Source organism: Lutra lutra, chromosome 18 (genome assembly GCF_902655055.1).
Source record: "Lutra lutra chromosome 18, mLutLut1.2, whole genome shotgun sequence".
NCBI lineage: Eukaryota > Metazoa > Chordata > Mammalia > Carnivora > Mustelidae > Lutra > Lutra lutra.
In genome coordinates this window covers 23,544,032-23,571,604 of record NC_062295.1, presented here as the reverse complement: position 1 = coordinate 23,571,604, position 27,573 = coordinate 23,544,032, and the positions used below count along the sequence as shown (strand labels likewise).

The window sequence follows — 27,573 nt, the reverse complement described above, 5'->3', positions numbered from 1 at the left end:
TGTAACTAGATGCTGGGTGGGAAGGGCGAGGTCTCTATGGAGGCCCTTGGGGGTTCCTGTGCCAGCCAGGGCAGCGATGGGAAAAGTGTAGCAGCTAAAACCTGGGACCACATTTAGGGCAGGAAGCCTGGCTACTCAGCGTGTAGGCTGAGGGTTGGACGTTTATTCATAACAATTAACAGCCTGTACAAGACATCTCTAGAGCAGGGCCTGCAGGTCTGAATGGACCCTTGCACCTGTCAGCAGCTCCACCTTCCAGGGCCCTGCCTGCTGCCTTCACATCCCATGGGCGTTTGCTTGGGCAGGCAGCACAGGGAGCATCATGGGGACAGGCTCAGTCACAGGGTGTTAGATGAAGCTCCTCTACCTGGAATGATTGGAAGTTGGCCCAGCCACTAGTCTGTCCCTTCCCCTCCTGGGAAATTCCGCCTCCACTGCAGTTAAGGCCATCAAGATGAAAGGAGGGTCAGGCTGGGGACCCAGTGGAGTCTTGGGAAGCATGGGACGGGGGCAGGTAAGTGTGGGTTTGGAAAAGAAACCGAGATGGTGTGGGGGAGGCTGATTAGAATAGAAACTGATGATCTTGGTTCAGCACTCCTGAGATGAGGGGAAGGTGACCGCAGCAGCCAAAATTCCCCCAAAAAAGAGGACAGTGACCCCCACCCAGGGGGTACCTCCTTAGGCCCTTAGCGTAAGAGCCAGACCAAAGAGCCCAGGGGACTCCACAGGAGGGAAGCCCCACCCAAGCGTGGAAAGTCTCCCTGGGCCCTAGAGTTTAGGGATTGGGGAAAATGGCCCACCCTTGGTCCTCACTTGTGGGTAAGCAGGTAGTGAATGAACATTCTCTTGGGTAGGAGGTCACAGCCTGGGGGATCGCACCCTTTGGACTAGGATGGGCCCATGGAGACAGCGGACTAGGAGTCAGCCTGTGGAGAAGGGCTAGGGCCAGCTTCCAGGAAGCTCAGGTGAGTGCTCCAGGCTCCGCAAGCTGCTCACAGCAGACCCCTCCTGCAGGGCAGCTGCGCCCCAGGCTACATCTCTGACTGTGGGGAGAAGACAGAACGGAACGTGACAGATCTTACTCCCACCAGCATGCACTGGGACCCCCAAACCAATGAGGTGGAGAGGGGCTGGGCCCACAGGGTCTGGAATGGAGCATAGGGGCCACTGAACGTGGGGTAGGGAGGGACTGGAGGCACAGCCCCCGGGTCCGTGGGTGTTCCGAAGTCCCCTGAGTTGAGGGTTCAGCTGATGTAGACGCGGTGGAAGTCATGGGCACCGAAGGCTGCGTTGCACTTGGGGCACTTCCTCTGGCGGGCCTCATAGCGGCCCCGCACACACTCGAAGCAGAAGACGTGGAAGCACTTGGTAAGGACCGCGTCCTTCTTGCGGGTGTTACAGCAGGGGCAGGTCAGCCGCGCCTAGGCCGGGCAAAGGCAGCAGCTCAGGCCCAGTCCTGATGGCACCCAGACCCCGAGCTGAGGGCAGGAGGTGGTCCAGGCCACACCCATCACATACAGACTCCTTCTAACTCTCCCCAGAACCAAGAGGGGCAGAGCGCTCTCTGGATAAGGACTGAGCAAGCTCTCAAAACTTGACAAAAGCAGAGTTCTACCCTGCTCACTGGTACCCATGAACAACATGTCCCCTCTCAAGACTGACAATCTACAGGCTCAGCCTGGGATCCTCTGCCCTGGGGCTGGATCATCACTCCTCTGGCCTTCTCTGGCAAAACCCCAGTCTTAGCTGAAGCTTTCTGTCTACCTTCTCCTCATCTGCACCTGCTAAGTCACAGCTGGGCAGAGCAGTGCCACTAGAAATCTGCTGTCTCTACCCTTTACTGAGCGCACGCCTGGTGCCATCCAGAGATCTGGCTGGGTCCCTGGACTCACTCTTCTCTACGAAGGTTTTACAAATCTCCTCTCCTATCCTGAAACCTCTCATCGGCCACCAGATCTCACCTCTAAGTCCAGGAATTCCGTCAACTCAGCATTCCCCAACATTCTTCCTCTGCTCATCCTATTTGAAATCCCAGCCCAGCCTACTGCCCCAGCATCACATCTTCCCTAGCTCTCAAACCACACCCATGCAAGCGCTCTCATCTGGAGAAACCTTCCTCTCCCTCCCCATGGCTGTCCCCCAGCTGCCTCTGCTTCTTCAGGGCCAAACCAGAGGCTTCTCTTCCTCTATCACTGAAGCTTTGAGGCTCCTAAGGGAAAAGAATGGCCTGTCTCTTAGCCTGCCACAGACCCTCCCTGGGGGACCACAGTTGATGGAGTTCCCACCGCTGCCTCTACTCACGATCCCCCAAGCCCCTGTCGTCCAGACAGTCCTCCTGCTTCAAGTGCCTTCCCAGCCAGCTTCTGACAGGCACCTCATTTTCAACATCCTGGAGACACACTGTCCACCAAAACCTGCTTCTCCACAGTCTTCCTAATCCCATCATGTGCCACTTGTCACCCACCTCGTTTCTCAAATCAGGAATGCAAGTACTCTCAGTATCTCCCTCTTCCTCACTCCGCGCATCAATCCATCGCGGAGTCCAAGCACTTCTGCCTCCTGATCTCCTCTACTTGTCTCTAACATCCGGGCTAGCTCCCTGTCCATTTTTTGCCTCAGTGACTCCAACAGCTTAACAGACTTCTCTGCTTCTAGTCTTCACCTCCTCTCTGCTGAATCTAACAGCACATCAGACCACATCACTCTCTGGCTTAAAACCCTTTGATGTCTCCATGCGGCCTATAGGATAAGCCAAGCATCTCAGCCTGACTCACCACACCCTCCAGGATCTGACACTTCAGGTTTTCCTTGGATGACATTCATTCCAGGAAGCCTACTAACCCCCGGACCTGCCATGCGCCCTGGCCTCTGCCATCACAGTGCTCATCACTCAGAATACTCCGCCGCCTCCTCTTGGTCAGTTTCAAGAGGTCTGGCACTAGGGCTAGCTCCCAGCCCTCCCCCGCCCGGCCGTGCACCGCGCCTGGCACAAGCACACGCAGTACCTGGTCAGTTGCTCGAGTCTCCACAACCAACGTGCTGCCCACTTTTTGCTACTTATTTCTGGGGCCCCCAGACTATCCACTACAGCTCTCACCAACTCCCCATCTACGATTTCCTGGGTTGATGGGGCATAACTCAGCCCCATAGCCGCACCTTGTACTCCTTGATTTCCTCCTGGAGGATTTCATCAGCGTCCGCATACACCTCCACCTTCCGCTGCTTCTCCAGCTTGCGCCGCAGCCGTGAGATGTCCTCCTAGAGCAGGAGGAGGACTAGCTTAACTGCAAGGGTTCTCCTCTTGAACCACCCAGCCCCAGGCCATATCAGTGACCCTGAGCCACACTGCCCCTGCCCCACGCACACACCTGAGCCCTCTTGAGATTGAAGCTCTCCTTCTCACGAGCAGCCCGGCTCTCCGCCAGGCAAGGCTGGATCTCTCGCAGCCGTGTCTGCACATGCTCCAGCTGCACCTTCAAATCCTCGGCCAGCTGGGCCGCTTCCACAGCCTGAGAGAGGTGGGATGGGGGCGTCGGGGGGGCACCGATCACCTGAGCCTGGGGAGTCAGGTGTGTGGAGCCACGCTCCAGATGCCTGTGTCCAATGTTCCAGTGACTCTTGCTTTTGGAATCAAGTCCAGTATCTTCACTAGAATTAGTCCTGCCTCCTGACCTCCCCACTTTTCACCTCCTCCTGTTCTCCACAGCTCCTGACACACTCACTTCCACACCTGCATAATGCGCACACCCATCCTTCAACCTCCACGGGGCTGTTCTCTCTGCTCCCCTCAACTCCCACAGCACACATACTTCTTCCCAGTGGCCCCCTCAAGCCCCAGCTTACATTCAGCTCCCGAGTCAGGCTCCCCTATTTTTCTTTCACAGCACCTTAGTTTCCTTCACAAGACTTACTGGGATCAGCAATAGCCTATTTTACCTGTGGGATTATTGGCTGGTTATTTGCCCCTCAAGACCGGAGGTTCCCACCTCTGGTAGGGCCCTCTGGTTCCAGGTTCTCCCCAGCACTCAGTGCCGTGGGCTCAGAGCAAGGGCATGAGTACGACTGCTTTAATGAATGAATGAAATGGGGAAGGAAAAGCCCAATGAGGGAAAGAAAATGAAAACCAATATTGACCTTAAGCCTCTGCCGTGACCTAGATGCTCCTGAGGTTTCATACAACTCTGTGACAAGGACCAGCATGCCTACTTTACAGCTAACCAACACAGTGCTCAAAACGTGGGTTATGGGGGCGCCTGGGTGGCTCAGTGGGTTAAGCCTCTGCCTTCGGCTCAGGTCATGATCTCAGGGTCTTGGGATCAAGCCCCGCATTGGGCTCTCTGCTCGGCAGTGAGCCTGCTTCCTCCTCTCTCTGTCTCTCTACCTACTTGTGATCTCTCTCTCTCTCTCTGTCAAATAAATAAAATCTTAAAAAAACAAAAAACAAAAAAAAAAAAAAAAAAAAACAAAAACGTGGGTTATGGAGCCAAGGAGATCCAGGGCCCAATTCCAGGTCCACTCTTTCTTGAGCAAGTCAGCTGCCCGCCCTAAGCCTCAATTTCCTCACTGAGAAAAGCAAATAATAACAAACACCATCTCACGACTGTTATGAGACCAAAACGCAACTGGGCAGAGATAAGGCTCAGCACAGGGATGGGAACACAGTAAGCAGTCAAGATGTGAGCTGGGCTGGGAGCAGAGGCACAGCAAGGCTTCAGCTGTGAGCCACCATCTTAGGCTGCTTTCTCCCCTCGGGCCTAGCCTCACCTTCCTCCCCTCGGGCCTAGCCTCACCTTCCTCTTGTTGAGCTCCAGGGCCTGGCTGCGCAGCGTCAGCTCCTTCTCCACACCCCCAAGGCTGCCCTGCAAGGCCCGCTCTTTCTCCTCCAGCTTCTGCACGGTCAGCAGCTGGGCATCCACCTGAGGTCAGGGGTGCTGGCTCAGTGCTGGGGAGCCGCTGGCCCTTCCGGCTCCAGCCTGCAAGCCCCAAGCAGCCTTACCTGGGACTTCAGCCCCAGAACTTGCTCGCCCAGCTCGTCCTTCTCCTCCCGCAGCAGCTTGTGAATCTGGTTGGCCTTGATCCGCTCCGACATCAGCTTGAAGTTGGCGTCATCCTTCTCTCGAAGCTGCTGCAGCAGCCGCCCATTCTGCTCCTGCATGTCTTCAAAAGCCTGGCCGGTCACATCCATCTCGGACAGCAGAGCCTCCTCTTCCTGCGGCCAACGGGCAAAGATGACACCGAATACGGGCGATGATTGCAAGGAAACCATGGGAGAACAGGGCTGAAGAGCGTGGGCCCAGACCATCTGCTGGAAGCACTCAACAAGGAGTTAAGGGAATCCCAACATTCAGAAGCAAGGGGACCACAAGAGGCTCTCACCTGCTTGGTAGCACCCAGCTTGCGCTGCAGGTGCTCGATCTGCTCCTCTGCCTGCCGAATGCGCCGCAGGGCGTCCTCATCCGCGATTTTTTTGCTCTCCCGCCTGTCCCTCTCCTCCAGTTCCCGAATACGGTTCCGCAGTTCATCAACCTACAGCCACCAGAGTGAGCGCTGGCCAGAGCCTGCTGCTGACCTAGGGCTCTGCTCTGGTCAGAACTCCCCAGGGCAGCCTCTATGCAGGCCCCGCAGGCCCTACCTGTCCTCACCTCAGCCTTGGCCTTGCGTTCAGCTGCCATGAGCTGCACCTTATCCCGCTGTTCCTTGGGTGCTGACTTGTACATGTCCAGCAGCAGCTTCATTTCCTTCTGGCTTTCTTGGGCCTTCCTGGGGAGCCACAGGAGGAAGGCTTGGTGACTGGGGGTGGAGGCCACTTTGATAGGGGTGGGAGGGAAACAAGAACAGGGGCTCACTTGAGCTCTGCTCGGAGACCTTTGAGGAGCTCTGACTCCTTCCTCTTGGCCTCCTCCACCTTGGCCTTCTCCCGATCAGCCCTTGAGAGAGCCGAGGCTACAGATGGGGGTCCCAGGCCAGGCCCTTCCCGCTCCCGAAGCTCCCGCTTGGGCCTGGGCTCAGGTTCTCGGCCCCGAGAGGAGGAGCCCTGGGACCCAGGAGTTAGGGCCTGGGCATCCTCCTCAGAGGGGACCAGCTCCTCCTTCTTCACTGAGGAGGCAGTGGTGGTGGCACCAGGCACTGAAGCCATCTCCTTTCTGCCGTCGGGGGCAGTGACAGGGCCTGGCCCACCCTCTTCTTTCCCTGGGGCTGGGGCACTGAGGCTAGAGTCCTCTGGGTGGCCCAGGCTGGGGATGGAGTGGGTTGAGCCGCTGGCCTGGGCCCGGAGCTGCAAAGACAAGAGAACAGGGCTGAGGTGAGACAGTGCTCACCTAGGTCCAGTCAAGGGTTTTCCCAGGCAGCCCCCTCTCACCTTGCCAATCTCAGCCTGCACTTCCCGCAGCTTCCGTTTATACCGCTGGGCATCCCCCTTCAGCTGGTGGTTGTGGTTTTGGAGGCTGCTGATCAGGTGGCGCATCTCCCGGTTGATGGGCCCTAGGAGAGGGTTGGGAAGGAAGTAGTTTGACTGGCCTCTGCACAAAGGGCCCAAGCCCTCAGTGGGGAAGAAGAGGAGCCGCAGCCATCACTCCCATTGTGGACGACACGGAAACTGAGGCCTTATACATAGAGCATGATCACCTCAAAGTGATAACCCAGCCTCAAAGAAAACTCACCCAAAACTAAAATGAGACTGCCTACTTGGGTTATTTCTGTTAATGTAGATTTTTTTTTAGTATTTCCAAATTTCCTTTAAAGGAACATATGACTAATATTCACCAAAGTAAATTAGTCCACTTTCATTGTATTTTTAAACAAATGTCACCTTGTGAGTTTCACTTCTCTAGCCTCCAGATCCAAGACCACAACCCCTTTCTCCCCACACTTTCTTTCTTCCCTGTTTTCTTTTTCTGGACATATTTGCCACTATCTAAGATCTGGTTAGGCAAGTCTGTTTTTTACTTTGTTGTCTTCTTTCACTACAATACTATTCCATAGTACCAGGGATCATCGGTGTTTTGTTCATGGACATACTCCCAAAGCCTGGAAAAGAGCTCGGCTCATAGGTCGTGTTCAAAAATCTTCATAAAATGAATGAATACCTCTAAGAAAGAGAGACACCGTAAGGCCAGAGAACCACAGGCGGGGCCAAGAGCTCATGTTCTGGCTGTGCCTGCTCTGTCAGCCACCTCACCTGGTTGTGACCCTCACCGTGCCTTTGAGTCAGGTGGCAGGAGCCCCGTTTTGGCCAGGGAGAGGAGGCTCTGCGAAAGGAAGGGGTTTAACCCCCTTGCATCTGGATAAGCAGCAACCCCACACCAGGGACGAGCAATCCCAGATAAGGTCCCCCCTCCACCCTGTTCTCACCACATACCCGCCTGCTCGTTGGCCGCCAGGTTCTGTTCGAACTCGATGCGCAGCATCTCATACTCCTTGCGTACCTGGGCCAGCGTGTCCTCCAGCTGGATGACCTCCGTGCGCAGCTTCTTCTGCAGCCCCAGCTCATCGCTCTGTAGGTTGAAGCGTTAAGGACCCACACGACCCCTCAGCCCCCTAGCAGACTCCTCTCCTCGCATCCCCCCACCCCCCACCTCAGGCCTCTGTGGCTTGAGGCGAACTTATTCCCAAGGGACCCCTGGCAGCACACAGGGGCTGCAAAGGCCAGCGACACCTTGACCCTGAGGTCTGCTCCAAGGCCCTACCTCCATGTGCTCAATATGTCTCAGGTGGGAATTCTTGGTAGCCAGTAGCAGCCCCCGGGCCTCATCAAGCTGCGTCTTCACTTGCAGAGACTCGTTGTAGAGCAGCGAGAACTGGGCCTGCAGCATTCGGTACTCCCCCGTTTCCCGCACCACCTCCTCGGGAAGGCTCCGCAGGGCCACCTAGGGCCAGGGTGCCCACAAGCGATCAGCAACAGGATTCAGGACCTGGCCACTACCTTGTAGGTTTAGGCCTCCCAGTCCCAAACAGAGCCCACCTTGAGGCGCTCGTTGGTCCGCACAGCCCCCTGAAGTTCGGCCTGCAGCTTCTCCAGCTCTGCCATCCGGCTATTGGCCAATTCCTGGTTCTCCTCCAACTCTGCATTCAGCATCTCGAACTGTGGAATGGGAGAAGCTGTGGGAGGCAGGGCCGGGCCAGGATGCATGCTTCCCTCACATCCCCACCCAAGGTGGGCAGTAAAGGATTCTGAAGCCCCAGGGACAAGCCAAACCCAAGCATTTTCCTAAGGGCTTCCAGATAAGTGGGAGAAAACACTACATGATCAGTGCTGCAAACCAAGGCTCATAACTGACAGGGAATCAGAAAAACCTTCTTGAAAGACCTGAAAAGGAACCTGAATTAAGGCTTAACAGGAAACAATGATCCTCACAGGACCAAAAAATATGTTCAATGAACAAGCGAGACAGCCCTCTCAGTGAGACCCCTCTTTCAGCCTGCCAGCTAAGAATGCCAGTCAACTCCAACATACTTCCATTTCCCTCTCCCCTTTTTCTGAAGTTTTATTTACTTTCATGTGTGAGAGAGACAGTGTGCACGTGCATGAGCGGGGTAGGGACAGAGGGAGAAGCAGACTATCCGCTGAGCAGGGAGCCTGACATGGGACTCGATCCCAGGACCTGGTGATCATGACTCGAGCCGAAGGCACACACTTAACCTAATAAGCCACCTAAGTGCCCTCATTTGTCTCTTTTCTATGCTTTTCCTTTGGGGGCACCTTTAACCACCTGATGAACTATCTTACTTCTTGTTTATTCCCCCAACTATTACCCAAGTTCCATGAAAGCTTTGCTTTTTGTCTCTTTTGTCCTCGCATGTGCCTGCTTCTAAGCACCATGCCTAGAATTTAATGTTAACAATCACTTACTAAATACACAAATCAATGAATAAAACAGAGCAGCATGAATGACAAGGAAGGGACTCAGAGCATGCAGATATCTGTCCTAAATTTGGAGGGGACTTTCATGGGTGGGGCAGAGAAAAGGGAGGGACTGGAAGAATGGTGCCTACTCACCTTCTGCATGCTAAGTGTGATCTGGCCCCCCTGGAAGCCGGAGGAGCTCCCAGACACATAGTAGCCAGAGTTGAGCTGTGGAGAGACAGACCCATGGGGGTGGAGGAGAGAAACAAGGGCTCCAAGTGCCTAGCCGTGGCTCCGTCTGACCCAGCACCCAAGCCCCACCTGCTCTAAGGCTTCCGCCAGGTGCTTATTGAGCTTCTGCTCACGCTTGCGCAGCTTCTCAATGTCCCACTGCAGGTCCTCCACTGTCGTCTCCATCTCCAGCACCTTGGTCTCTGCTGATGTCACTTTATCCTGGAGCTCAGAGTACTGGAGACAATGACAGGGTCAGATACTTAGAGCAGGGAACTTGGGTCCCCGAGAGCCTTCGTATGCGTCTAATCCAAACCCTGCCCTGGTTTTAATCCCACCTCCAACGAGATGCGGTGGTGCTTCTCTTGTAGCTGGGTGGCCAAGTCCTGCAGCCGCCGGTTCTCACGACCCAGCTCCCGGGTGCGTGCTCGAGCCACCTCACCGGGGGGCTCACTGTCCCCTGAGAAGGCAGGGCTCAGGTAAGAGCCAAATCCAGGGCCATGGGGCAAAGTACTAACTCATTCTGGAGTCTGCTATGTGCCCAGTGTGATCCACCAGCTGTCTTGCCAATTTCTCATGACAAAGCCCGGAGTCTTTTATCTCCACTGCACAAAGGAGGAAACCAGCTCAGAGAGGAGAACCATCTGCCCAGAATAACAGGCTAGGGCTGGGAGAACCTGTCAGCCTGCAAAGCCTGGACACTTGCTACTATGCCTTGTGGGTCAGCAACTGCAACTAAAATCTGTGCAAAGTGTTCCAAAGAGGTCTCCAGCTGGAAGGCAGTGGCCCCAGAAGCAACAAGAACTCCTCCCCCCTGGCTCTCTAGAGCTCAACCCCATGAACCAAAGGCAGAGCCCCATCTACTAACTACCACTTTCCCAAGAACGTGGCTAATTTATTCCCTGGAGAATTATGGCTGCCCCTGGACTCGGACATTGAGGGGACACAACCAGGACACAAACGGGGACAGATACCTCTGCGGTGGGACACAGAGAACTAACCTCGGCTGTATACTCGCTGACAGAGTTCCTCCACCCGGCGCTGCAGGCAGTCTGAGGCCTCTACGACGCGGGACACAGCTGCCTTGGAGAACTCCATCCGGCCCTGCAGCTGCAACTCCACCTCCTCACTACTGCTGGCGCCCAGCGCTACCACAAAAGCCAAGGCTGGCTCACTGAGCGGGGGCCGCAGCTGCATGGGCAGGGGCTCTGTGGGGGGTGGACAGACCCTCATGAGGATCTCATGAGGTTAAGAGCAGCAGTTACCGCCACTCCATACCAAGTTCCAGACTGAGCCCTTTGACACCCTGTGGCTCACTGATTCAACATACACCGTGCCCGTTAATACACTGGTGTCCCCATCATCAAAGTGAAACTATGGAGGCTCAGGAAACTAAAGTAATTTCAAGGCCACGGAGCTTCCAAATCATTCCTCAGGGAAGCCGCCTCTGCCTTCGCAATCTCAACGAGACCCACACACAAGTGCACATACACTAATTCCCTTTCATGGGCTCCTATTCTTTTTACTTGTGGTTTATAATCACTTCCTCCCCGATGGCAAAGGCGATATTTCTTTTTTGGTTTATCTTTGTCTCATCCAAGGCTGTTACAGTATGAATTCACAATTATCACTTGATATTAATATTTTCTGAATTAAATGAGTGTCAAACCTGACATGCACTATGAACCAAGTCACTCAGATTCCAGAGCCTGGGGCCTGAGTCCTTAACCACTACTTTTTGCTATCCAAACATGAAATCAAAGTGTGTGTCTGTGTGAAGGGTGGTGGGGAACTCAGGAGACTAATATAAAAGTTCCCTCTTCACCAGGACCGTTCCCAGGACTTAATTAAGCTCCCCAGATCCTAGGGCTCTGGCCCTACCCCTCAGGTCCGATGTCCCTGGCTCTGTGAGAGGGGTCTCATCACGTGTCGGCCCCTCCTGGGTTCCAGGCGACTCTGTCCCTCCAGACAGCTCCCCCTGGCTCTCATGGTGTCGGAGAAGGGCTTCCACAGTTTCATCCAGCTGAAGGGAGAAAGCACCAAAAATGTTATGAATCCCTCAGGTGCTTCCCAGCATGATACTCCTTTCCCAGTAGTCTGAGGACTGGCAGCTGGATCAAGGCCAGGTCTTGGAAAGCAGAGGGGCATCCACCTGGGCCCAGTAGCGATTGACAATGAGGAGCGTGGCATCATCTGTGGCCTGCCGCTTCTCCAGCTTCTCAATTCGTTCTCGGAGTTCATCTTCACAAGCTTGTCGCTGTTCCAACCGCTCTGCTAGTTTCTTGTTCTTGAACTGCAGAACCTTCAGGTCCATCTCCTCCTACCAAAGGAAAACAAAAGGGATGAGTAGAGGGTCAAGCAGGGCCCAAGAAACCAATCACAGAGAGAGACAAAAGAGAGCAACTGGAATGGAGAAGACAGTATCCCCACACTAACCACTAGCAGGATTTAAAGACATTTAGGCACCCACAGAGAGAGCATCTTAATTGTGCGGAGGGTCAAGTTCTGCTTTTCTCCCTCTTTCTAATTCTCAGGTCTTTGACAAGTCACAGGCCTTCTGGGAACCTGTTTTCCTATCTGTAAAAAGAAGGCAGATGTCATGTCCTCGGTTTCTTTCAACAGAGTGTTCTGTAAAGTGGATCCCGCTAAGCTTGGGGAACACGGAGTAAAGGCTCTGGATCATTCCGGCGAACAGAGATGGGAGTCTGGCAAGTTCTGAGTACTGGGGTAGAGGCCCACGAACCGTGGAAGAGATGCCCCCAAGACGAATGGGCTCTATAAGCGTGGTGGTGGTCTTCTCCTCGCGGCTCAGCTTCTTCTCTGGGGGCCCCGAGCCGCCGTCGCCTGCGGCGCGTTTGTTGCCGGGTCCAGACATGGCCGCGGCTGCGAGGAGCGGCGCAGGGTCTCCCGAGGGACGTCAGGAGGGCGTAGGCGGCACTTCCGTCACCTGTAGAAGACAGAGTGCAGAGGTGGAGAGGCAGCCAGTGCTCCGCAGCCCCAAGCCTTCCCCGCACACACCTGCTAGATCCCGCCCCCACCTGCCCGGGACCCTCACCCGCCGCGGACTCAGCCTAGCGCCATCTTGGACTTCACCGGACGTCACCGGCCTCCTCAGCTCACAGCGCAAGCGCCGCAGGCAATGCCGGATGTGGCGAAACTTCATTTCCTGTTTCTATTGGTCGCGCTTTGTCCCGCCTCTCGGGTCCGGTTTGATCTCTTCCCGAACACCTCCTCTTTTTCCCGGTGATTGGCCAGCAGACAGTTCCCGTGGCAACTGACACCACACTCACATCCTCCAGCCCTAAGGGCATCGCCTACCTCCTGTTAGCCACTTTGAAGCGAGGGCACGGGGGCGAAGCTTGAAACTTATTGCGCATGCGCTTTCTCTTCTCACTGATTGGTGAGCGTCCTACACTTGCTTCCCCCCCCCCCACGAACTCCCTTAGCAACGGTCGCCGTTGAGACAGAGGGAGACGCTCCCTGCGGATTGGCCGCACCCGGCCTCTCTGCGGCGTAGATTGGCTGAGGCGTCGCTGGAGGGAGGACTTGACAATCACTGCCTAAGAACCGGCGTTCCCAGGACCTGGGCGGGACACAGCCTGTGGTGACCCACACCTAGGAAGAGCGACGAGATGATCCGCCAGAAGTCCAGCCAATTCACGGTCCTGAAGATACAGCCGGAGCGTGAACAGCCCTCAGAGCTGCAGCGGGAACCCCAGAAGGACCTCAGCTCAGTGGATGGGTCCGTCACGCGGATGGTAACACGTGTGCGGACCGAGTCCAGAACCACGGCCTCGGTAGAAGCGGATGAGGATCCTGCAGCCAACTTGTTCCCGGTGAGGGCGGGACAGAGTGGTCCGCTCATGAATGCTTGTAAAAGGGCTCCCGGGCAGGGCGTCACCCGTCATGTTTATTAACGTTCCAGACGTTTTGTGGGTGCCTTGGTGAAGAGGCAGGGGTGCGTGACTCCGATTGTTTAATGTTCATGAATAGTACTTAGGGCCTACCGAAGCCTGGCCTGCCAGCGTTGCTCGTACACAATCCTTAAAATGAGAAGGCAAGTTAGCAGGTTCTTAGGCCCGCTGGAGATTCCAGATGGGTCAGGGACTGGGGCCAGGGACGGCAAAGCTCCGCCTGCCCAATCCGTTTTCTCTCCGCAGCCCCCGTTGCCCCAACCCCGGATCTGCATGTGGTGAGTGTGAAGAATCTTGGGGAAAGCTACACTTTACGCTTGCATTATTCCTCCCCAACAGTCCTGTCAGACAGCTGGGGCATTCCCCATTTGATAGATGAGGAAACTACAATTATCCAAGATGACTAGATCTCCAGCCTTCCTGCCTCCCCAGTCCAAAGAGGGAGGGTGGGAAGAAGACTACAGATGTAAATGCAATACCGACTGCTACGGAGCATTGTATAAATGGAGACACTGACGCTGTAGGGAGTGGCAGAGACAAGAACTCAAGTTACCTAATCCTCAGCTTTATAAATGAAGAGAATCCCAAGAGTTCCTTTACACCATATCCCTCATTTACAGATGGAGAAAGTTACAACCAGAGAGGAAGTGACTTGCCCAGTGAGAGTAGTAGAAGGGCAAACCCTCAAGCTGAGGTCTCCTGGTTCCCAGTCCAATGCTCTAGCCATCGCAGCCCTGTCATGAGACTAATGCTTGATGGCTACCAACACCTATTCTCCTCTTGTCTTACGACAGGAAGTACCTGGATATCCATTCCATGCACAGGCTGGAGAAGACAGCCAACACTGAGGAGATGAGGGAGTATGGGGATGGGACAGGGAAGAGCAGAAGAGCTGGCTCCTGGGGAAGGCTAAGAGGGCTGGGCTGGGAAGGCATGGGTGCTCAGCTCCAGAATACATGGTGCACCAGTGAAGGGTGGTGGAGGGGCTGCTCAATTCTTCTTTCCTGTCTCCCTCCCAAGGGTGCTAGCTGAGCTCTTGGGGCTAAGCTGTCCTGAGCAAAGCCTGAAGGAGGCCATCACCCTAGACCTCTTCTCCCACGCACTTATCTTCTGCCGTCAGCAGGGCTTCTCACTGGAACAGACATCGACAGCTTGTGCCCTGCTCCAAGATCTTCATAAGGCCTGTGTTGGTGAGAGGAGGCGGCTACCAAAGGGTTTGAGCCCAGGGGACAGTGAAGGCTGGGATGGCACAAGGGACCACGGGAAGCAGTAGTGGATTACCACCTGGAATCTTTGTTCTGTCATTACAAGCAGCATTATCATGCACAAGTTATTTCAGCTTTGAAACCATCCATTTCCTTATAGACAGCACCAACTTTATGAGACTGTTCTGAGGAATACTGTAGGTAATACACACAAATATAGAGACAATGCTTAGTAAATAGCTCCTCCTTCACTTCCCACTTTATTCTGGGAACTGATATCCCGTGGGATGTTTAACAAGAGCTGAAATTCCGTAGTTTTTGTTTTATTGTGGTTACTTAAGGGCAGGATCTCGTCTGTCTTGTTCAGTGCCTAGAACAGTGCATTGTGGGTGCTGTTGAGTGAATTAATGAAACAAGGACTTAACCTTAGAGCTGTTCACTTCCAAAGCTCATGCTCAGTAAGGTAGCTGGTGAGTGAGTGAAATGAATGACTATCCGGGAGGGCACTCACTTGTTACATCTTGTTTTCTCTCCCAGCAACCCCCTTGGGCAACGTGGAGGAATGTTACCGTTACTTCATCAGTGTCCTTTTTTGCCATGGAGTCAGGGTCAGTTCCCCTGAAACGAGATCTTTGGTCTCCCACAGATAAGGTCTAGCCCAGTCTCCTGTCCTCTCGCACACTCATCACCCTCCTCTTCCTCTGAAGGCTGCAGGGGGCTCTCCCTGCTCCTCCATGGCGGGGCACCAGGAGAAAAGGTCAGGGTTCCTGGAGGTGGTCAGTCCTCTCACTCCCAATCATCCCCACAGCGGCCCCCCTTCAGTATCAACCTCTTTAGGGAGGAACAGCTGCTGGCCCTGGCAGATTATGTGGTCAACACCTACTTTCGCCACTTTAAGCTCTACAAATATGTCTTCACGCCCCAGGTACGGAGGCCGCCCTTCACCGCCCCCTTTCACTCAGTGCAGATGTCCTCCTCTCAGCCTCTCTCCTCCTCCTTCCCAGGTGCGACTGGATCTGTCTTTGACTTACATGGGGCTACAGCCCCCCAAGCTCTTGCCAGAGGAGGAAACAGGTAAGAAAGAATGCTGGGGCTGGGGTTGGGGCTGGGGCTGAAGCTGAAGGCTCTTCCTGCTTCTGGCCTGCAGAGAAAGGCGGCGAGGAGGTGGAGCAGGGCATCAGCCCACAAGAGGAACCAGAAACAGGGGTCCAGCCAGAGCCGGAGCCAGAGCCAAGTGAGGATGGGTTAGGGTCCCCCGTGACTTTGGGCAGGTATAAAATGAAGGGTTTAGATCACATCAGGACTTCAGGTCTGTTTTAGGCACAGTGTCCTTTCTCCAAATACTTCCTTATGCAGAAGTCCAAGGTGACAAACAGGTAATAAGAGTGCAGCTGCTGGGGGTGAGGCAGGAGTTATCTGCTGATCGGCAACCCAGAGGATCCAGGCTGGCCAGCTCCCCCACCTCTCTCCGAGGAAGGGTTATAGCTGGCTTTCCCTGAAATAAAGCTACACTGCCACTGGTGCAGCAGCACAGCATCTCTGCTGACCTGCCCCTTCTTCCCTGTCCCGGCAGGCGAGGTCTCCAGCCTGCAAGCCTACATCAGGACCCAGATGAACAAGGAGCTGAGGCAGCTCCAACAGCTGATGGAGGAGCAGCTCCAGGCCAGCGAGGAACGGCTTAGCAGCAAGCTGACCACCCTAGAGCGGCCCTTCCAGCCACCTTCTGGCAAAGGCAAGAACAAGACCAAGTGACCCCCAGCATTTTCCCCAATAAAGGCCCAGGGCAGGGCAGCTCCATCCCCGCCCTGCTCCCGAGCACCTTCTGGGCTCCCGTGCCAAAGCCGGACACCAGACACTGGGCACCGGCTCCCTCTGGCGTGCAGATTTTATTGCAAATGCGGCAGAAGCAACACAGATGAGGCTAGGTGTGGTGTTGCGAGTGGCTGCCTTCCCCCTCTGCTCCGACCCCAAAGCCCCAGCTGGTGGGGGCAGGGGTACATGGCTGTTCTTCATGGTACTACAAGCAGTGGTGGGCCTGGCCAGCCTGAGGGGCAAGGCCCAAGGCCAAAGCCCAGAAGGGCTGGAATGATAAAAATCCTCCTCCTGGAGAGTCCTACACTCTGGGGTCCCTGGGGCCAAAGTGCTAGCCCAGCGCCAGCACAGCATCCTCCTCGGGGATAGCAGCAGAGTCCCCCTCCTCTTCAGGGCCTGAGATGGGAAAAGGCCCGGGGGGCTGGTGCTGGAAGAGGGCGGCGCGATTCTGTTGCTCCCCCTTCTTCACCCAGTGCCCATAGAGCCGGAAGGCACAGCTGTCGATGAGGCGCCGCACAGGCCGCAGGGCGTAAGGGTCCCTCAGCAGTGCACTCTTGGTCAGTGGCCGGACACGCTGGGTGCTTAAGGCCACGCGTCCCGCAGCAAGCACAGTCCACACTGCCACCTGGTGGGGAGGCGGGGGGGCCGTGTGAGCTCCAGTGCAGTAGCCACCATAGGAGAAAGATCACGGCACAGAGGAGCAGGTGCAACCCCGAAGCTCGCAGGCTTACCCGGAACCGCTGGCGGGGCGTGAGGTTCCAGGGCTGGCTGCCTTCACAGCGCTCAAAGAACGGGTGCTGCAGGGCCTGGTCCGCTGTCAGGCGCTCCTCAGGGTCCACCTGGAGCAGCCTAGAGATCTAGGGGGAACCCCAGAGCGTGAGAGGCAGTGCTTGGGCCTCCTCCCCAGCCCACTCACAGCCTTGGCTCACCAGGTCTTTGACTGTGTTGGAACGGTCATCCCACTCGGGCGAGCTGAACTGGTACTGGCCTTCCATGATCATGCGTAACATCAGGATCTGGCGGCGGTGCCAGAATGGTGGTGAGCCAGCCAGGAGTGTGAACAAGATCACGCCGCAGGCCCAGCTGGGGGGAGAGAGCGGAGTCAGGCAGAACGAGGTGCCAGGCCGGCGTGTGAACGATGGAACACAGAGGATCGGGGAGGCGGGGAGATCGGAAACTCACAGGTCGACCTCCTTTCCGTAGCCGGGGTGGGTCTCATCCATGGAGCATTTAAGGATCTCTGGTGCTAGGTACCCTGGGGTCCCACACAACTCTGGGGAGAGAAGGCTGAGATTGACGGATGCCACCAGCTCCTTCAAGGGTCCCGAACTCCAGACCTCTGCTTGAGCCCCCACACTGCCAGGGCCGAAAGGGTTCCCATTCTGCTCTTGCCCACCCTCCACTGAGGGCTCACCTAACCCCATCCATCCCTGCTGAACAACTCAAGTGACCACCAAGGTTCCTTGTGGTATTCCTGGGAAAATCTGATTTTTGGACTGACTTCAGTCACCATATCTCTTGGCGCCTCCATCCCACCCACCCACCCCTTACATAGCCTTTTATCACGTTCTTACATACATAATACACACGGAAAACAAATCTTCACTCTTTTCTATGTTCCTTTCTGCTCAAATTGATTCCTCCACCTATGATCGCTATTCTGTATAGTGGAATCAGCACTCAAACCCAAGGAGAACGAGTGGGCCTATGGGATTTCTTAAGGCACACACTAGGTAAGTCTCTCATTTCAAATCCTTCCCTGGCTGCCCCCACCCCCACCCCATACGGCCTTGGGTTCAAGTCTAGACTCCTCCAACACAGAGCCCTCCAGGACTTGATCCAAGCCTGTTATATGTAGCTGCTTCTGCTTCAGGCACCAAATCTTCCATCTTGGCAACTGCCCAACTGTGTTCTGTGCCATACTTCCAGGAGAGCTTAATAGGCCTGACTCTCTGGGTAATTCATTCCCACCAAAAGTATTGAAGAATGCCCACCATGTACCAGGCACCATACTAGACACTGGTGAAATTAGATGTGCCCTTACCAAGCTGTCTATCCAAAAGCAAACAAGAAATAATAGAGTAAGAGGTGTGTCCTGAAGGGAGAAGAGGAGAAAGCAGGGGATCTAACCTAACCTGGAGCTTTAAAGGGAAACCTGAGTTCCTAAAGCCAAGGGCAAGGGTGGTGTGGGGGAGGAGCAAAGATGGTTCCAGAATGGGGAAAAGTGTATGGGGAAGCCCAAAGGGAAACAAAGCACAGCATCCGCAAGACAAACATGTTAAGTCCATAGGTTATGAACATGAGCTCTGGAGTCAGACTGTTCAAGTTCAAGTCCCAGCTACCTGACTGTGGGCAAGTCCCCTCACCTCTTTAAGCCCATTTATCAAATGGTGATCCAGGCACTATCTCAAAGAGGGGTCAAGAGGATCTAGAGAACCCAGCCATATAAAGACTTAGTGCGGTGCCAGTGAGCGTCAGCTGTTAATAGCACAGCGCCAAGCCAATGAGGGACAGAAAGTACAATGTTAATAGCTCTAAGGAGTCTACAGTCAGACTTTGTGAAGTCTTCCATTTGCACTAAAAATATCTCTGTCACATGGGCGCCTGGGTGGCTCAGTGGGTTAAGCCGCTGCCTTCGGCTCAGGTCATGATCTCAGGGTCCTGGGATCGAGTCCCGCATCGGGCTCTCTGCTCAGCAAGAAGCCTGCTTCCCTCTCTCTCTCTGCCTGCCTCTCCATCTACTTGTGATCTCTCTCTGTCAAATAAATAAATAAAATCTTAAAAAAAAAAAAAATAAAAATAAAAAAATAAAAATATCTCTGTCACAATGGTGACACAATGGTGTCACACAGGGTGAGTCCCAGTGCACCAGTGGAGCAGCACAGTCTGGCCGCATGGGGCTCTTCCTAGCACCCAAGCAGCACACTGCCATCCTATCTGTACCAAAACCCAAACACGCAGCTGAGGCCTATTATCCACCCCCACCCCTCCACCACCTTCTTCCTCGGGACAGGCCCAGCTCTGGAGACCCCTCCTTCAGTAGGTCCCTCCAGCTGAATCAGGCGCTCCTCCATCCTGGCTTCCCCTGCATGGTCCCTTGCCTGGCTGTGTCCCACGACCTGCACACCTATCTCTGTCCCCTCCCCCGCGCAGACCGGGAAGCCCACTCAGATGCACACAAGGCTTTGCACACAGAAGGTACTTGGCAAGTGCTCACTCACTTCTCCCTTTTTCTTGATTCCTGGGTACTCGGTTGTCAGACCCAGCTAACCAGCCTCAGGCCTGGGTCCCCTTCCCTCCCAAGCCTCTTAGGGCGCCAGGCCCCCTCACCTCGGAGCTTCTCGCCAGGTTCCAAGTGGCAGGAGAACCCAAAATCTGAAAGTCGGATCTGCATATTGTCATCTAGGAGAATATTCTCAGGCTTCAGGTCTCGGTGCACAATGTTGTTGGCGTGGAGAAAGCTCACTGCTTCCAGCAGAGACCTCATGATGGACCTGGGGAAGGCACAGTCTCCTCGTCTGCTTCTCCCTACCCCGCCCTGCCCCCTGGTCACCCCACGGGCCACAGGCTGTCATTACCTGGTTTCCTTTTCGGAGAGGGCCACCTTCTCTGTGAGATAGTCAAACAGCTCTCCCTTCCGCATCCTAAGGGACAGGAGGGGTTGGGAGGTGGGTGTACCTTACATGAGGGCTGGGAAAAATAAGCCAGTGCTCATAGAAAATACCATGGAAGAGGCCAGGGGAGAGAGAGTCCTCTTTGGTTTTTTTTTGAGCGATCAGAGTGCCCCAAGAGTGAACTGGATGCCAGGGGCAGTTTGGCCCAGGGGTTGCCAGTCAAAATACATGCGCCATGCCATGGCTGCTGTGCTAGAAGAATAAGAACCTTCTTGCAGCCGCAATTTACGGGAGGTCCTCATTATATGAGACTCATTATATTCGAAGAGGACCCTCTAAAGTGAATCTATTTAGATCATGGACCAAAACTTCACAGGTAATAATGGCAAAAAAGATGGGAAGGATCTTATTTTTATCTTGTCTTTCAAAAACCAAGTTTCTAACTGCAACTCTGCGTCGACCCTCGAAGTCAGGGGTTGCCTGGGGGCATGCAACTGTTCTGCAAAGCTGCATGGCGAGGGGACAGACACTTCCTACCTCCCCCGCCCCTTTTGCAGAGGGTCATTTCTGTATGAAGACTTTGTGAAATTTTTCCAGGGGTCTCTCTTAATTACTTGCTATTCAAACCACTCTTCTGAAGTGCCTTTGCACTGGTTTACACTATATTGTAGAACATCTCACACTTGGATTCAGACTACCCAGGAAATGAACCAATGGGCAGAGACAAACACCAAGTAGGGTGTTCACAGCAACAGATAGGGGAGCAAGAATCTGTCAAGAAGTATTCAGCTCTTCAGTCTTCCCTGCTGATCTTATAACCATGGGGGACTGGGACAGTGTGCCTGGGGGTCATGGAAACCCTTTTTAACTGGCTGGTCATGAGCACTCTGGAAGAACTTGTCTCCTCAGGGCACCCAGGGAGAGGGGCCTGGGCCACGGGCCCATGGGAAGTGTGAGCAGGGTAATCTTAGCCCACTGTGTTGTCAGGCTGGGGCCATGCATGGAGGGGAGGAGGATGCTTCTCAGATCAGGGCAGGGAGATACTCACAGGTCAAACACCAGGAACATGAAGCTAGAAGACTCGTAGGAATCGATGAGAGTGACTGGGAAAGAGGCAGAAAGGCAGAGATACGGAGATGGAAAGGAGCAGGTGCAAGTTAAAGGGGCATTCCACCCCGAGGTGCAGTGGGCTGTTACTGGGAAGGAAGGAGAACCAAAAGGAGGCAGTAGGGACCCAAAGGCTGGCCACACTGTGAGGTGGAACGGAGCCATGATGAAGGGAGCAGAGGTGTGGAGGCAGTGCTGGGGGAAATGGGCTGTGGGCAGGGCCGGCAGGAGGTGGCTGTCGGCTAATGGGAGCGGGGAACGCAGCCTCACTGATGTGGGGGTGGCCGGCGACCTGGCGAAGGATGTGCGTCTCTCGCCGCGTGGCTTCTCGCACCTCCTCTAGCTGTTCAGGACTCAGCCGCTCAGCTGTCACCTCCATGATCTTCACCGCAAACTCGTGGCCAGTGGCTCGATGAACACAACGGCGCACCACGGAGCTCACTCCTCTGCCAGAGTCAGACCGCACACGCGTCAGGGCCTCCTGCTCTCTCATTTCCACACAGTGTGGAGCCTCGCCATCCTTGTACCCGCTGCACCGTATTCTGAAGCCCCATCGGGACAATAAGGCAGCCTGCCGCGGTTCACCCTGGCCTACAGCAGCTTCACAGTAGCCTCAGCAAGCCATGTGAGTACCCAGCAAGATGCAACACAAAGCTCACAGGGAAGGCAGGCGGGGTGCTGGGTTCGAATCCAGCCTCAGCCACTCCCTGCATGGAGAAGCTTAGGGAGGTCCTTTCCACACTGAGCCCCAGAACCTGCCCCTTCTCCCGGAACCCCACAAGGAGAAAGCAAGAAGAAATGATCTAAAGCTCCCTCCAAATTTTACTCACACTTCCCTTGATTACCCCTTCCAAATCCCAAAGTTCTCCTACAATACCTCAAGTGTAAGAGGTTCCAAATAAACAGCAGACCATTGACTGGAGAACAAAGTTGTGAATCAGGAGACCTTGGTGTAGGTCCCAAATGTGCCACTAACTAACCTCCAAGTGACCCACTGACATCAGGTCTCTGGACTTCCATTTTGCGGGCTCTGAAGTGTGGACAACGTCAACTTGAAGAGGTGTCAAATGCCATGAGGTAGAAGAAGAAAAATCCATTTGGCATGGTGAAGAGAAAGTCCTAGACATGTATTTCCTGGCTTGGAATCTGTCGCCAATTCCTTACGATCCTACAAGTACCTCAGGCTAAGTATGAATCTCTCTAAGATCGGACCTCACACCACATTTCCTGTGCTCATTCCCTGGCTGCCCTTCACGGCTTCCTTTGCTCTTACATAATGCCTTTTGCTTAGAATGCCTGTCACCCACATCTCTGTTTCCATCAAGAGATCTAAACCACTGACCCTCCAGCCAAACACAGCCCACAGATGTGTTATGTTTGGTCAGTGAGCTGCTCTTTTCAAATCTGAATTCCCATCTTAAGTGGGACAAGAACCTTCTAGCTGCTACAGTGCTCACCACTTCCTACTATCTTACTCTTTGCCACTTGACAGTTTTAATTCCCCCATTAACAGTAATGACATTCAATCAGACTCCCGAACTAGAAATCTTAGTAGAGTTCGTGGTATTCCCCTTTCTTTCACAATCTACCACATCCAACCAGTCCACTCCCTCTGGTGTGTTTCTCAAATCTGCTTCCTAGTACTCCACCCCCATAGCCATAACGGCCTCCTCACTAATCTCCCCGCTGCCAACCTCGGCCACGCAACCCATCCACCACACTGCTTCCAGAATGACCGCCCCAGTTATGTCATTCCTGCTTAAAACCTTTCCAGCTTAAATTCTCAACTAAGTTCTAAGCATACCCTCATTCCTCAGCGGGACCCCTAGAGCAACTGTGCTCTTTTTAAGTGAGCCCTAATAATTTCAACCTTATACAGTTAACTATGGAGGACACTCAACACTGTATTCTTTCCATACTGCCTCCCTATTACCTGCAAGATAGAAGTAAAATCCCAGTTCCTTCGCCAGTCATTCAAGGCCTTCACCAAATGGTCTCAGTTTCTTTGCAGCCTCATTTTTGGCAATGTCCCTGCTATTCAATCTTTGCTTCAGTGACTTAGAACTTATCACCAATTTCTAGAATGCAGCAAGCTCTTTTAAAGCTTCAGACATGAAGACTTCAGACATGAAGATTTCATACATGAAGAAACTGGCACTCTGGGAACTCATTTAGTGAGAGTGTACAGGTAATTCACTGTGCAGTAGAAACACAGGGAAAAGACAGAGACCAGGGATGCTGCTGCTACAGTAATGCTGGAATGAGAGGCTAACGAACCCTACTCCCTGACCTGCTTTCTCCGAAACTGATCTCTCTGCACCCCATGGCAGTGGAACCATTGTTCTTCCCTAAGGGCTCTCCTAGCCTCAATGAATCCTCCTTTACCTGGTCCTGAAACCCCGCATCAGTTTAGGACTTGGATGTCAGCTCTCTTCTTTTCCAGATACCCTTTCCCCCTGATGACCGTCCTGTTCTGGGCGATTTAAGTACCAATTGTGCAAATGGCTCCCACTGCACTGCCTCAAGTTTTGATTCCTTTCCAGAATTCCTGATCCCAAAGGCCTCTTTAACATCTGCATGTGATATCTGAAAGGAGTCTGAACAAATCTAATAGTCAGTCCTTTCTGCTTTCCTGGCTTCAGAAGCACTGATCATGGCAGACCATGCCAGCTTTCTAGAAGCACATTCTATTCCTGTTTTTATTTCTAACTCAAAGATGCTATCTCCTTAGTCTCCCTTGCTGACTCCTCCTTTTCTAACTCCTTAATGGTGACATGCCCCAGGGCCTGAGCTTGGCCCCTTTCACTTCTTTCCATATATTTTCTCGCCAGCTACTATGCATATGCTACTGCCTCCCAAACTGATTGCTCTATCACAGCTGTCTTGAGCTGCAGGGGCATGTACCCACTTGACAGCTCCAGCTGGATATCTCAAACTTCACATTTCCAAAGCTGAACTCTTGACTTGCTCGGCCCTCCCGGCAATCCGATCCTCCTTGGCCTTCCTCATTTCAGAAAATGGTACTCAGGCACTCAAACCCAAACCTTAGACATTATTCCTATTTCCTTTTCTTCTTCTTATGGCCCATATCTGGTCTCTCAGGAAACTGTATCAGTCTCTCTTCAAATCATCACCTCAATCTACCCACTTCTGTGGGAGGCCACGATAAGGCTTGAGACAAGAACCAAACCAGGCCCTGACTTGTGCCTCCTTTAATGGTTGAATAGCCGAACAAAAGGCTTAGGTCGATAAAGTCGAGTAGCACTGAGAAAGGGTCTGTGCTATGTGTTGTGCGCTCGCCTACGTGACTTCCCACATGTTTGCTAGTCAGAGACGATTTGGTCAGGGTCAGAAATTCTTGGCTGGTCCTTGCTGTCCTTGCACGGGCTATAGACTACACCATTGTAAGACTGTGCTGTGCTTACATAAACTATGTCTTGAGTAGCCTTGAAGTCAGTACATCTGGCGCTGGAGGGTCTGCTATTGGTGCTTGGGAAACAGATAATGGGAAAGCTTGAAGGATTTTCTGTGCATGTTGCAAACTCTTTAGTAATCAACTAAAAATAGATACTTTCTTATGATTGTTTCTGTTAGCTATATAATGCCTTGCTGCCTTGAATAAACTTGGCACTATTGGACATCCTCCTTGGTGCTCCTCCTACCCCCATCTCTTTGTCTCTTAATTTCTTTTCAGCATCCTCTTACCCTCTCGACCCTGGTCGATTTGTCGTGCCGGCCGCGACACACTTCTCCCCATCTCTACCACCACCATTCAAATCTAAACCACCACCATCTCTTGCCTGAATCAATCGACAGCTTCCTAACTGGTCTCCACACATCCATTCTTGTCCCCCTCCTATCCATTTTATACACAAGAGTCAGAATGATCTTTTTAAAATGTAGTAACATACTCATGTTGAGCACTTACTATGTGCCAGAAGTGTTCCAAGACTATCATATTAATTCTTCCCATCCTCACAGCAACCTACAAGGTAGGGTCTATTTTTATTCCCAATCTAAATGGCAAACTGAGGCACAGAAAGGCTGAGTTCCTATAGCCCCCAGATCACAGAAATATAAATGAGACCATGTTAATTTAACTACCCTGTTTGAAACCATCAGTTTCACTAGAATAAAATAGAAATTCTTTATCATGGCATAAGGCCTCTATTTACCTCTCCAACTTCATCTCCTCCACCTTGTCCCACTTACTACATCCCAGTCACCATGATCATCTGCCTATTGCTTTAGAATAGGCCTTTTTTTGCCTGTGCCTTTGTATGTGCTGTTCCCTCTGCCCCAAATATATCCTCCTGTTCATGCCCATCCTTCAAGCATCAGCGCCGTTAATTACTCTCATCCCCTCACCTGAGCAGATGATGACTGTTGTCTTGTTTTTGTGTTTACTGTCTCTCTCTACCACTGGAATACAAACTCCAGGAGAACAGAAAACATGTGAGACTTGTATCCCCAGTGCCTCACACAGTGCGCCTAGCACACTGTACATGCTTAGGAAACCTTGGATGAATAAGTGTACCTGTCACTGTCTCTACAGGTGAGGCCTTCCTTCTATTTTCTGCATGCAGAACCACTACTCATCCTTCAAGACCCAAAGATCACCCCTTGTGGAAAGCTGTGGTTTTGAGCCCCATCCCACAACCTGATACCACTTGAATGCTCATGTGTCTCTTTCAGTTACTTCTTCTCCAAGGCATAAATCTCTTCTATGCTCCCTGTGTTTAGCTTTGTGTCTGGCAGACCTTCGTTGCTTTAACTACGTCTGTTGAACACATAAATGAGTGAATGTGAAAGAAATGGGGATTGACCCAGACAAAGACTTAAGTCCCCAAATGGTCCTCCACTAACCACTGTTCGTTCCCATTTAGAACTATCCAGGGGCGCCTGGGTAGCTCAGTGGGTTAAGCCTCTGCCTTAGGCTCAGGTCATGATCTCAGGGTCCGAAGATGGAGTCCCGCATTGGGCTCTCCACTTGGCGGGGAGCCTGCTCCCCCCCCCCCCCCACAGCCTACTTGTGATCTCTCTCTCTCTCTCTCTCTGTCAAATAAATAAATAAATAATCTCAAAAAAAAAAAAAAAAAAGAATTATCCCGCCCTCAGATGGAACCGTGTGTTCTGGCCAGGGCCCGACCTCTCCGGACCTCTGTTTTCCTGGCTTAAGCCTCACCTGCCAATGACGTCCTTAGGGTCGTACTTCTGGTAAAACTCCTTGGCCGCGGCCCAGTCGGGCAGCTCATCCTCCGGCCCCACGTCCAGTGTCATTCTGAAGGTGGTGGGGGCCTGTGTGGGGGAAACGGAAGGCAGTGAGGGCAGTGAGGCCCACAGGCTCTGGGAGGACGCACATCGCGGCTCGCGGAGGCGCAGCCCTTGCGGCTGGGGCGCCAGGATCTTCGGGGATGGGGACGGGGTGGGGGAAGGATCAGGGCTGGGGAGACCCCACGAAAGGGCCTGGGGGCGGGAGGGGTGTCAGGGCAGGGAGGGGGGCGGGGGAGGGAAGGGAAAAGGTGCGGAGGAAAAAGGGAAGGGGCACACTGGAAGGTGGCTGTTGCTGCGCAGGCGCACTTGGGCGGGCACTGGGAGGGGGCGCGGGGTCTCGCGCAGGCTCACCCGCGGGGGAGGAGAGAGAAGCCAGGGTCGACGTGAAGCCGCTCTATCGCGGGGTTCGCCTCTTGTCCCTTACCTTACACCCGGGCGGTGCCGGCAACGACCCCAAGCCCCGCCCCCATCCTGTCCGCCAATGGCCAGCGGCGCTTGAAAACTGTGGTTCAAAAACAATTCCGATTGGAAATTTGCAGTCCAATAGGAAGCGGAGAGTCTCGAGGTTGGCGCGGGCGTTAGAGCTCGGAGTTACCAAAGGCAGAGACGTTGGGGCGGGGATTCAGATGCAGCCAATTAGCGCACAGCATCTGCAAGGGACGACGGGGGCGGAGTGCTTGTTGTCTAGTGGGGTTGGAGGCCCGGAACGGGACCCGGAAGTTAGGTTTACCGGAAGGCGTGGCTTCTGGGTTTGTAGGACGCGGGAGTTGCTGCGCCTCACGTTCGCTGACTTGGGCATGACTCCCTCATTCCCTTCCTAGCATCACTGTCCAGATCCGCTCTTTTTAAAATTGGCCGCCTGGTCCAAAGTGTATGCTTTCAGGGGCCGCCTCCAGCTCTTAAAACTCTCGGAGCTCGCAGCTTGGATCCCCAACTTGCCACCTGGTGAGGACTTGGACGAACCACGGCACGTCAACCAGAAGTGGCTTCTTAGTCCTCCGGCCACTCGGATTCTTGAATACCTCCAAAGCTCTCATGCTCACCGTCTGGGGTTATACATTTTCCCAGTCTTCTACCACCGCCTCCCATAAGCCTTGGGGAGTATCACACTCTGTTCTAAAACTGGCGAGTTGAGATATTGCCAGGAGCGACTTACTTCTTAAGACTTTTCAGTGCACAGCTCAACCCTGGCATTCACCTACTCATTCAATAAATATTTGCCGAGCGTCTAAACGCTAAACTATCAGCGGCGGGACTGGGGCGAGGGGAGGAGGGGGAAGGCGGGGGCGGAGGGAGTCCTTACCCTGTGGAGATCCTGTTCCAGCAAAAGAGGCACAGAATGAATTCATTTACTTCTAACAACTATCTTAGAAATGTCACTTTGGGGTCACAACCATTTAAGAGAAAAACGAATCCAAGTAACTTTTTAACAGAGTACTTTGACTTTATACCACCAATCTAAAGACAAAATAATTGCAAAGAAAACTTGAGCTTTACTTAGTAGGCTTATTGTTTGTTATTATAATAGGATTATTCAGAAATTGAGCAAGTGAATATATTTTTATATTTATATA

General features: G+C 53.4%; 3 protein-coding genes across 6 annotated transcripts; 1 reads left to right on the top strand and 2 right to left on the bottom strand.

The window, feature by feature from the left end:
* Positions 1 to 143: 143 nt before the first annotated feature.
* RNF40 (ring finger protein 40) lies at positions 144 to 12,226 on the bottom strand. 2 transcript variants are annotated; one of them, XM_047713634.1, is made up of 20 exons: positions 12,129 to 12,226; positions 11,817 to 12,020; positions 11,226 to 11,393; positions 10,955 to 11,096; positions 10,075 to 10,281; positions 9,412 to 9,533; positions 9,164 to 9,310; positions 8,996 to 9,070; positions 7,961 to 8,080; positions 7,686 to 7,865; positions 7,358 to 7,493; positions 6,359 to 6,480; positions 5,847 to 6,274; positions 5,643 to 5,760; positions 5,377 to 5,526; positions 4,997 to 5,209; positions 4,791 to 4,916; positions 3,369 to 3,509; positions 3,157 to 3,258; positions 144 to 1,421 (listed from the first exon to the last, which is right to left on the bottom strand). In XM_047713634.1, the coding sequence occupies exons 2-20, from the start codon at positions 11,946 to 11,948 to the stop codon at positions 1,245 to 1,247; spliced, it is 3,006 nt and encodes a 1,001-aa protein (XP_047569590.1). In that variant the 5' UTR covers positions 11,949 to 12,020; positions 12,129 to 12,226; the 3' UTR covers positions 144 to 1,244. The 2 variants fall into 2 exon arrangements, with proteins under 2 accessions (XP_047569590.1, XP_047569591.1); XM_047713635.1 differs by having other exon boundaries at positions 12,112 to 12,206.
* A 147-nt stretch (positions 12,227 to 12,373) lies between these two features.
* On the top strand, positions 12,374 to 15,944 carry CFAP119 (cilia and flagella associated protein 119). 2 transcript variants are annotated; one of them, XM_047713642.1, is made up of 9 exons: positions 12,374 to 12,909; positions 13,234 to 13,265; positions 13,782 to 13,847; positions 14,008 to 14,177; positions 14,730 to 14,800; positions 15,001 to 15,117; positions 15,197 to 15,266; positions 15,340 to 15,426; positions 15,766 to 15,944. In XM_047713642.1, exons 1-9 carry the CDS (start codon positions 12,706 to 12,708, stop codon positions 15,942 to 15,944), a joined length of 996 nt encoding a protein of 331 aa, XP_047569598.1. In that variant the 5' UTR covers positions 12,374 to 12,705. The 2 variants fall into 2 exon arrangements, with proteins under 2 accessions (XP_047569598.1, XP_047569599.1); XM_047713643.1 differs by having other exon boundaries at positions 12,719 to 12,838.
* A 115-nt stretch (positions 15,945 to 16,059) lies between these two features.
* Positions 16,060 to 26,537, bottom strand: PHKG2 (phosphorylase kinase catalytic subunit gamma 2). 2 transcript variants are annotated; one of them, XM_047713641.1, is made up of 10 exons: positions 26,424 to 26,537; positions 25,911 to 26,023; positions 20,996 to 21,171; positions 20,667 to 20,721; positions 19,583 to 19,648; positions 19,335 to 19,498; positions 17,187 to 17,277; positions 16,934 to 17,087; positions 16,736 to 16,861; positions 16,060 to 16,629 (listed from the first exon to the last, which is right to left on the bottom strand). In XM_047713641.1, the coding sequence occupies exons 2-10, from the start codon at positions 26,003 to 26,005 to the stop codon at positions 16,336 to 16,338; spliced, it is 1,221 nt and encodes a 406-aa protein (XP_047569597.1). In that variant the 5' UTR covers positions 26,006 to 26,023; positions 26,424 to 26,537; the 3' UTR covers positions 16,060 to 16,335. The 2 variants fall into 2 exon arrangements, with proteins under 2 accessions (XP_047569597.1, XP_047569596.1); XM_047713640.1 differs by having other exon boundaries at positions 26,351 to 26,439.
* Between the last annotated feature and the right edge of the window lie 1,036 nt (positions 26,538 to 27,573).